Consider the following 10383-nt stretch of genomic DNA (forward strand, 5'->3'; position numbering starts at 1 on the left):
AGGTAAAAGGGAGGACCTAATCTTAAAAAACAAAAATAGGGAGTGTGTGTGTGTGTGGGGGGGGTGGACGACACATGGACATGAATCAGTCTAATCTGAGTGTCTTGATATAATAATAAAATACTTACTGAACCCGGTGTCCTTCCAGTACTGCACCAAATAAAGCCCCATGATTTTAAGTAGGTGGTTATATTCTCTGATATTGAGGAATCCCTGTTTATTATGAGATGGTTCCATGACTTCAAAGGGTATATTAACAATTCCAACCACACCAGCACCAAGCCTAGAAAAAAAAATGCATGAGTACAATTTTGTGAAATTTAGCTAATGAGAAAAATAATTTTCAACCTAAATTCTCCAGTGGCAAGCAAAACAATATACTTCATTTCCTTAATCTAGGCCCATGACAAAACTTCAGAAAAATTCACTTTGCAACTGAATTCCTTAAGGTAAATATATTCACATGTCCACAGACAACCAAGAACTTAATACACAATCATAGTGAAAACACACCATCTTGAGATTCATGGGACAACAATCCTCTTTTTAAATAATTAGGAATTATTTTTCCATTTCACTTGGGGAGAAAACTTTTGGAATTAAAAACTAAGGTCATTATTTCCTCACAGAAAAGGCATTTATAATTCTGCTGGGTATTTGCTTATACATGATTGTATATGTAGGTGTTTGTGTTCTATGTCTATGTAACAGTCTCCTATAATATTTATATTTCCTCCTATGGAATGCAGGTTTATTGAGGGGTAAAGTCTATTTCATTTAAAATTTTGTTTCCAGTGATTAATGGTGCCTGGTACATGGTAGGTGCTTAATAAATGTTTGTTGGTTGGGTTGAAACTCTGCAAGAATTAAAAAGCCACGAGAAATAACTAGAATTAACCCTTCTAGAATATTTTGAGTTTGGGGAGCCCTCATAAAAGAAATATAAGCAGCCAAAAGAAAGAAGAATGGCATAGGAAAACCAGAATTTTCCTTTAGTAATTTAAAAAGGAAAGGGGAGGGAGATGGGCTTTTTCAAACAATACAGTAAAACAAGATACAACACCAACAGCAAGTTGTTCATTAGAATGACTAGAGAAGAGTCTGTTTTTCTCCCTCCAAGCCCCATGGGATAATCCCATAACTCCTGTCAATATAACATTAGGCAGATTTATGTTTGTGCATTGACAGGAAAGGTGAATAGATCTTTTGAGGGCGGTGAACAGAGAATAAGACACCTGCTTCAATTATGATTAATCACTCATCTAATTCCACAGACTCTTCCCTTGTTCTCCACTCCCTCCCGTCAACTCTCATCATCAGAAAACAAAAACATACTCACAAAGACCCAGGTCTCAACTGTGGCCCCACTTTCTCATGCATTTTTATCAGGCGGCTATTACTGTAAATGAACATTCCATCTTGGCTTCTGTTTTCTATGTTCATTCCAAAGATCAGAAAAAGCTTCCTGGATTTTCTCAGTTCTCTAGAGTTATGTTTTCAAAGATATTTTAAAAAATCCATGTTTATTAAAGCCATTATTAACTTATCATAAAAACAAAACAAAACAAAACAATCAACACCTTCCCTAGACGAGGCAACACACCACATTCCTGCTTTCTGTAGACACTACCCAGTATACTCAGACAGCATTGATATACCTCGAGATACCTGCATATTGTCCATAAATATCGTTAGCTAGCACTCTAACCAAGATAATGTTCCACAAAAGACTGATATGGAAAATGCTCTCCATCTCCAGAGAGAAAACTGTTGAACTCTGAGAGTATATACTTTTATTTAATTTTATTTTTGGGGGGATGGGGGGAGGGTTGTGTGTGTTTTCTTTTACAACATAACTAAAACATGTATAACTAAAAATCATATTGTTTACCTTCTCATAGGGTTGGGAAAAGGAAGTAGGGAGGGAGACAATTTGGAACTCAGTATTTTAAAAATTGATGGCTTAAAAATTTTTACATGTAATTGAGAAGTATTTTGTGAAATAAATATATATTTGTATATTTTAAAACCTAGCTAGCTATAGCTAGCTAGCTAAATAGAGAGCTGGAATAAACCTTGGAAGACCATGAATTTACCCCCCTACTTTCACATTAAGGAAACTCAGTTCTGAGAGAGATTAAATCATTTGCCCAGGGTTAATAAACTGTATTCAGTGAGTCAGAAGAATACTAAATTTACAAAGTTCACAAGAGTTCCAAACCACTAACTTACTCATGTAGGTACTAATATATAAGCATGGAATAATGGTTAGGTTATTAAGTAATTTAGAAAGAATCACAGAATTAATTTCTGACCTGAAAGTTTCCTCTGGTTACCAGACAAACTCTTGACTCCCATCACAGGTACATTTTAAACATTCCTGACAGATAGGAATATGCCTTACTAAAGACCTCAAAAGGAAAGGAGATTCTTTAGTCTCCCTTGGTAACATTTTTTCTAGAAGCCAAAGCTAATAAAGCATGTCAATAAGGGCATAAAGATTTTTAACTCCTCTCATCTCAGCTACATCATTGTTATAGTATAAATTTCCTTAAAAAAGAATTACTATTAAAATAGCAATTTCAGTAGAGGAAAACTAAAGAAACTAATCTTGGCCACACCCCCCCCCCCACACACACACCCCTAGAGAATCTCATAAATATAACACTAAAGATTAAACTGAAATTTTCCTAACTCTGCCTGCTTACTTTCCAAAAAAGGAAGTCACATATTATTGCAACAGCATCATATAATTAATGGGACTGATCAGAAACCATCAAGTGCTTCTCTGAGGGGCCTAGTACACAAAGCACACCTTGGGGACAGTATAGAAGGGATTCATGCCTGGACCTGGAGTCTGGGTGCTAGACTGATTAGCCTCTGAGCTGCCTTTCAACTCAGGAGAGAATTAGAAAAAAGGATATGGATTAATTTATATTCACAATAGACTACTTTTTAAACATATGCACATACTGAGTTTCAGGTATACTGACCACACTTTCATCTTACAAACCTCTTCAATGACTTGGATCTTACCCTTCCACAAGACAAGAGTAGAGACTAATTAAGTAACTAACATAGAACACTGTTCCCTGGAAGGAGATGATGCTCGTTCTGGAGTTGACCAGTATGCAAAATGTCTGTAGAAACTATTATGACTTTATAACTTTCCTTCAAAATGAAAATGCATTTTGCTTTTGAAACAAATTCAAGCCAGCTGGCATTTTCAGATATAATGGCATTGTACTTTAATAAAATAAAGGTTACACCATCTATTATGCCCTGCATTAAGACCACAAATAGTCATCATCAAGATTTTTCTTTCACATTCATCAAAATGAAGACTTTAAAGGCCTCTTGCTTTCAAGAAAAATTTGTGTGGCATTTATTCAATATTTATTTCCCTACGTGCATAGGTTACTACATTAGTTAGTTTATTTCTGAATGTGAGTTTTGCAGAAAGCAACAATCATATCACTTTGCTTGTCTGGCTCATAAAAGCATAATTGAAATTCAATGGTTCTTATGTTCTGCCATTGTAGTTTCTCCACAATATCTAATGTTTCAAAGTTTCCTTTTGTTTAAATAACTTCGAGCAATCATTTCTAGAGATCCTTTAAGTTACTGATCAAATCTATCTTGGAGATACAAAAACTTCCTGGTTTGGTATAGATTTGCTATTTTAATTTTAGGGTGTTGCACATTCTTAAATGCTTAATAATGATCAATCTATCTGTCTGTCTGTACTCCATCCAGTGCTTAGCATAGTGCCTAGAACATTGTAGGGACTTGATAAATATTGATTAATTGATCAAGACTATAAGATCCTAGAGGGAAGAAACTGATTTTTAAAAATGAACTCCAGAGGGGCAGCTAGGTGACATAATAGATAGAGCACTGGCCCTGAAGTCAGGAGGACCTGAGTTTAAATTCGGCCTCAGACACACGTTAGCTGTGTGACCCTGGACAAGTCACTTAACCCCAACTGCCTCCAAAAAAAAAAAAGAAATATAGAAGATATATTTGCATGATACTAAAAGATCCAGAGACAAGGGAAGCAATGTACTAATTTAATGATAGAAAATCAAATATATGTACATCTTTGTATTGACCAGACATCCAGATGTTAACTGAATTAATAACTTCTTAGCCATTCAGAGGAAGCTGGTGGTATAGTGAATAAAATGTTGGACCTGCAGTCAAGGACACCTGAATTAAAATCAGACTTCAGACACTTCTTATCTGTGTGACTCTGGGTAAGTCACTTAACCCAACTGCCTCAGTTTCCTCTTCTATAAAACAGAGATGGTAACAGTGCCCATCTTCCAAGATTGTCATAAGGATCAAATGAGACAAAGTGCCTGTCACTTAATAAAGGCTTATTCCCTTCCCATTTGGGAGTGTTGGTATCATGTAGATAAAGCATGTATAATTCTCCTTGTACACTGTGACAAGCTATTTTTTTGAAAAGATCCATAACTTCCTCAATGGGAGGACTCTCTCCACTGACAGAGATGACAATCTCCCCATGCCTCAGTGAGTTTCTGTGCCCTGAACCCTACCCATTCCCTTCTCCCTCCCAATCCTCGTCTCCAAATCATTCCCTGGTGGCAGAACTTACCTAGGCTGGCCCTGAAACTGCCACTACCGGACTCATACTTCTATCCTTTCTAGCTTTGTAGGTCCTGACAGAATCCCTCCCCCCTGCCCCCCACCGACGTACACACACTGGCAGACCCTTTAAGAGCCCAGGCTCACTGCATTACCAGAGTGGTAAAGAGTATGAGTTATTCAAATAGAATTCAGATGTAAGAGGCACTTTATAACTGCTTTTTGGTGATCATGCTGTGGGGGAAATATAACCAATCTACATATAATATCATGAGTTAGAGGCAGCAGATGGGAGAAAGCATCGCAATACGAATTTCACTGGTCAATTAGAGAACAAAAATATGACTTCCAATAATGCAGAGACAGATGGACATCTTTCCAGACAGCTTGACCCTTACTTTTTTTTCTCCTCAAGCATCTTCCGCTTTACTTCTGCATCTTCCAAAGCTTTCTTTAACATATCCTACAAAAGAGCAATTCCATTTGAGGAAGTAAAAAGGGATGAACAGAATAAAAATAATATCAAAGCTAGTATTTATACATGGCTTTAATGTTTTCCAAGAGTTTTATAAAATATTATCTCCTTTGATAACAGAGAGGTGCTATTCCAGATATTCCCAAACTTATTTGGCCTACTGCCCCCTTTAAAAAAGAAATTATTCAGTGACCCCCTGGAAATCTGCTTTCTTTAACCCTTTAATATTTTTTTTTAGAAATCTGTGTCATTTCAAAAAAATAATAAAATATACATTTTTAAATGACACATCTTAAATTTAATAATTTATTGTAAATTTGTAGGTTTTTTTCCTGCATTGAAATTGTGATGATGTAATATTATGTCATGTAACAACATAGCATCATGTTATAAACAAGTCATTACATGCACATATTCCTGCCAATGCTTGCTGGACTTCCCAACAATGCATGACATGCTTACATGCCAACACTTGCTTGTTAAGACCTGTCAGTGAACTTGACCACTGATCAGTTATAACTTGCATTTTGTGTCTTTACTTGGAAAATGATGTAATCACTATTACTTCAACTCTGATTGAACAGATGAAACAGGTTTTCAAAATTTTTTTATCTTCTTTCCTTATGCTTCCATTGCCCCCTTATTTTTATTCAATTACCCCCAATTGTGCCTGAGGCTACTATCGCCTCCCCCCCCATCATTTCAGTACCCCCCTAGGGGGTGGTATCATTCACTTTGGGAACCTATGATTATGACTACGTCCATTTTATAGATAACCAAATTGAGGCTGATAGAAATTAACTATATTTGCCCAGGGTCATGTGGCTAGTCTCTGATGCTAGATTTGAACTCAGATCTGTGACTGGGAGAGTAGTATGGTAGTGGCAAAAGAGGCCTGAGTAAGAAGTCAAGTTCTAGTCACAGTTTTACCAATAGGGGTTTGTTTCTAAATGTTTAACAACAAGTTCTCAGAGGGAAGGAGTGAGGATGTACAATTTTTAAGTTTATTCTGTATTGTTAACATTTTCTTTATTAAAATTTTGAGTCTAGACAACCAACAAAAGAATAACCAAGCACTGATTTGTAGTGTTTGCTGATTTTGGAAGTATACAAACTCCCAAAGAAAATTTAATAACTGGCCCTCTTGGTCCAGTCTGAGCTGTTTTCACCGCAGTCTTGGAGTCAGGCAACCTAGGTTCTAATCAAGGTAACTATTCATGTGATCTAAACTTTGGTAATCTCTCCAACCCTGATTTTCCCATTAAAAAAAAATTAGGAACAGCTAAGTGGTATAGTGGAGGGAGAGCATCAGCTCTGGAGTCAGGAGGACCTACATTCAAATCTCAGCCCTACTAGTTGTGTTACCCTGGGCAAGTCATTTAACCCTGTCACACAAAAAAAATAAAAATAAAAGAGATGGGCCAGGTGGTCCTAAAAATCTCTTCTAGATCCCAAATTGTTATGACTTTTCTGCCTTTTTAAAAAATCCCTGACTACCAAAAAAAATAATATTCTCTTTGCTAGGTGGTACAGTGAATAGAATGCTGAGCCTGCAGTAAGGAAAACCTGAGTTTAAATCTGACTCAGATACTTATTAGCTGTGTGAGACCAGAAAAGTCATTTAACCCTTGTTTGCCTCAGATTTCCTTGTCTATAAAATGGGAGTAATAATAGCACCCACCTCCCAGGTTGCTATATAAATGTTAGTTATTATTAAGAGGAAGGTAGAGTGTCGTGGATCAGGGTTGAAGTTTCAGCTCTACCATTTATTACCAGAGTAAACTTGGACCAATCATTTAACCTGTTGGAATATCAGTTTTCTAATCTTTAAAATGAGAGAGTTAGACTAAATTATCTCTGAAATCCCTGATAACTATGTAGGAAGTCTATGACGTTCCCATTCTTCCAATACATGGGCACTTCTCACCTAGGCTTCTATAACCTCTTGGTCATTGAACTGTTTTTAGTTCTTTCCCCTGTCACCATGACCTAAACACTATACTGAAAATCATCTTCTCTTCTATTTACATCTACAGGACAGCATCTCTTTCCCTGTTTCAGGTGACAAACCCCCTAATCAAAAGATGTAACAAGGGAATAACTGATTTGCCCTCATTGAAGAAAAGCCCAATGACCTAGGTTGGAACTGGGAGGGAAGAAAACAGCCCCCTTGACAGGCAGACTGTCTTGGCCATTGCTCTGGTCCAGGGGTGGGGAACCTGCGGCCTCGAGGCTACATGTAACCCTCTAGGTTCTCAAATACAGATCCTTTAACTGAATCCAAACTGGCCACATGTGGCCTCAAGGTCATAGGTTCCCCACCCCTGCTCTGGTCCACTGTTAAGGGAATAAAAACCCTGGGATGAATAGTGAATTTGATACCTCAAACCCACAGCTTAGATGCCCAGAGGAATTAAGGAGATGTCCAAAATGGAGAGCTCATCCACTATGCTATCTTCTCCTACGTTGTAGAGATTAACAAAGGGTATAGGAGCAACAAAGGGAAATTGGTAAAAGATGGCACTTCTGCTCCCAGGCCCCTACCACTGCATACTTCACTTTTTGCACTAACAGGCTCCAGGGAACCCAATACAATGGCAGGAGAAAGGTAGAGGAGAAAAGGCAAGAGAGGGACACCTGGCCATCCAAACACAGGTTGCTTCTTTGGCCTCTGAAATAAATGAAGCATAGGGAATTGGATTTTTTTTTGGAGACAAAATAAAAAGATTACACCAAAAAAAATCAATAACAATAAGAGAGTTTTACCTTTAACCTGAAAAAGAGAAAGAAAGAAAGGACAGCATTCGAAGAAAGCCATTTGTAAATGTAGCTATAGGGCATTCTATCTCCTCTCTTGCTTATTACAGTGAAGCACCATTTCTTTTTACCAAAAAGATATATCTTGTCTTTGCCAGTTTAAGGACAAATAGATGGATGTGTTTAGAATGATGGGGGAAGGAGAGTGGGAAATGTTTTCCCACTTTTCTCTCTGTACTCTTGATTGTAGACAAAGCAACAAGTTGACAAAATGATGCATTACACAATGCATATAGCACATTCATTGGCAGAAATCAGCATATTACAATAAATGACCTTAGGTAACATTCTTTGTACTCTCGGTAACAATGCAATAATAATTACATTTTATAATAACAATTTATATTAATTTTTTATATTAAATAATAATATTTATAACCTGCCTTCCTCATGGACAAGGTACACAAATTACAGAAAAAATATTCATTAACTGTGTAAAGCTACTTTAAAGAAAGGGGTTGTGTAGACTTGAAGCATTATTATTAATAGTTCTACTGACAGTATATAATTTCTAGCCCTGAAGGGATAAAAAATAGGACAGTTTGCTAGGTCTCTTAGGTTCTGATTTCTTGGAATCTATGAAAAGCTGTAGTTTGACTATCTATTTTCAAGGACTTTCCAGGCAAGTTGGGCCTTTTGTTATCTTTTTTCACAGGATCCAGCTTGCTAACCAGTAGTGGAAATGTTCCTGGTTTCTCCTAAGGCTCTTCTCTCTTCATTATTCTATCATGCACCTTGGCTCTGGTCCCTTCTTCTGTTTCCCATGCTTTGCTCATCCATTCTAATTACCTTTGTCAAAATCATCCTACCCTTCCAAACTCATCTTAGTTAAAAGTTTAAGAAGGAAATGGGGGAGAAGGCAATTATGAAAATTCAAAGGCAAACTGAACACCTGGTATTCAGAAAGGCTTATCTTTCCTATAGCGTACCTTGGCAGAAGGCAAACCAGTTCGGATGGATCTGTTTATTTTGAATTGTGCTTCTTTTACCAATTGTTCAGCTGGAAAATGAAGACAAGATTGTTTAATAAAAATGAAATTCTTCTAAATCATGTATGTCACACATTTTGAGAACCTATCACTTTCCATGCAATATACAGGGCTACTGATTACAGGGAGGGAGTGTGGGATGGTGGATTGAACACTGGACTTGGGAATTAGGGATTCAAATACTATCCCAGATTTTTAGTGGATCTGGGACCCAGTCTTGACCTCCTTCTCTATAAAATGGGGATAATAATAGCACCTATCTAATAGGGTTATTTTGAAGATCAAATGAGACAGTGTATTAAACCTTAAAGTTTACTGGTTAGTTATTATAACATTGTTATGGGAATGGAAATTTAAGATCTTCCCTGCCCCTAGGCCCGTTGATAGGCTTATGTACACCTGGAATCAGTGGCAGGAGGCTTGGTTTTCAGGAATGGCCACACCTTGGTGCTATGTGATTGGGCAGTGGGTCAAGAGGGTTAAATAGCCAGGAGAAGGCTATTTAAATCTGATGTGAGGCTTCGTTTTGGGGCTCACTTTGATAAGAGTTGTGTTATTTGACCAGAGAGATGAGACTCTGGGCAGCCGTCCAGCCCCCCCCCCCCTTTAAAAACCCAGATGTTGATGCTTCCCTCTCTGGTAACTGACTAGGTATGGATGTAATGGACAGAAAGTTGGAGGCCTGTCTGCTGAAATGTTTCTCTGTCTGTAACTTCTGCTTTAACTTGTCTGTATACTCTGAACTTCGGGGTGCTGACTTTTCCCCCTGAACTAGGTAAAGGATATGTTTGATTGATTAAAGCAAGATTGTTAACCCATTTTGAGTTGCTTTCCTTTAGAAAAGCAGATCCAAGAACCTGTGTTGGCAGCCACCCTGGGCATGCTGGGGTGCTTGCTGCTACAAACATTTGGATAAGGATCAAAATCTCAAGGAGTTAACGGCTCTCATTCTTTTGATTTCCTATGACACGCTTCTTGGGTACATCCTTGTGTGGGAAATGGGAGAGGGGAGGGACCACAGACATGGCAGGAATGTACATATACTGATAAAAGAAGTGAACCCCTTGTCTACCTCTGTATAACTACTGTATTATGTGACTGGGTCTTTTCTACTCCTGGTCTACTAGTAAAAATTCTCTCTATATATCGTCACCTGTTGTGACATGTTGGCCCCACGCATCCACATGCAAAGCATGAACTTATGATGCAGGGATTCCCTCTGAAATGTTTTTTTAATCTATATTCTCTTTCTGTAGAAGACCTTGTTTAGATTCATATCTATAGAGACATTTTTAATAAAGACATGAAGGTACTGAATATGCCCAGGATCATATTTCACTTCTAAATAAGCAAAGAATTTCTAGGAAAATCCCTTTTAAGAATATTGGCAATATAGGGCCAGTCTTAGAATCAGGAAGACCTGACAAATCCTTCCTCTGATTATTTTATGTATATGTATGTGTATAGTATGTGTATATGTGTGTTGTATAT

At 37.5% G+C, this 10383-nt stretch overlaps 1 protein-coding gene across 1 annotated transcript in view; it reads right to left on the minus strand.

Annotated features, from left to right (window-relative positions):
* The window catches only part of MORC1 (MORC family CW-type zinc finger 1), a 197612-nt gene that overhangs the window by 113492 nt on the left and 73737 nt on the right, over window positions 1-10383 (minus strand). Inside the window, exons 10-13 of the mRNA XM_069069913.1 lie at window positions 8833-8903; window positions 5010-5074; window positions 1340-1483; window positions 129-283 (exon numbers count right to left, since the gene is read on the minus strand). Of these exons, the coding sequence (XP_068926014.1) occupies window positions 129-283; window positions 1340-1483; window positions 5010-5074; window positions 8833-8903 (435 nt within the window). The remainder of the gene's footprint in view (window positions 1-128; window positions 284-1339; window positions 1484-5009; window positions 5075-8832; window positions 8904-10383) is intronic.

The sequence above is a fragment of the Petaurus breviceps genome, unplaced genomic scaffold (genome assembly GCF_028583685.1).
Source record: "Petaurus breviceps papuanus isolate PSGF00001 unplaced genomic scaffold, PetGlider_PUasm1.0 90792, whole genome shotgun sequence".
Classification (NCBI taxonomy): domain Eukaryota; kingdom Metazoa; phylum Chordata; class Mammalia; order Diprotodontia; family Petauridae; genus Petaurus; species Petaurus breviceps.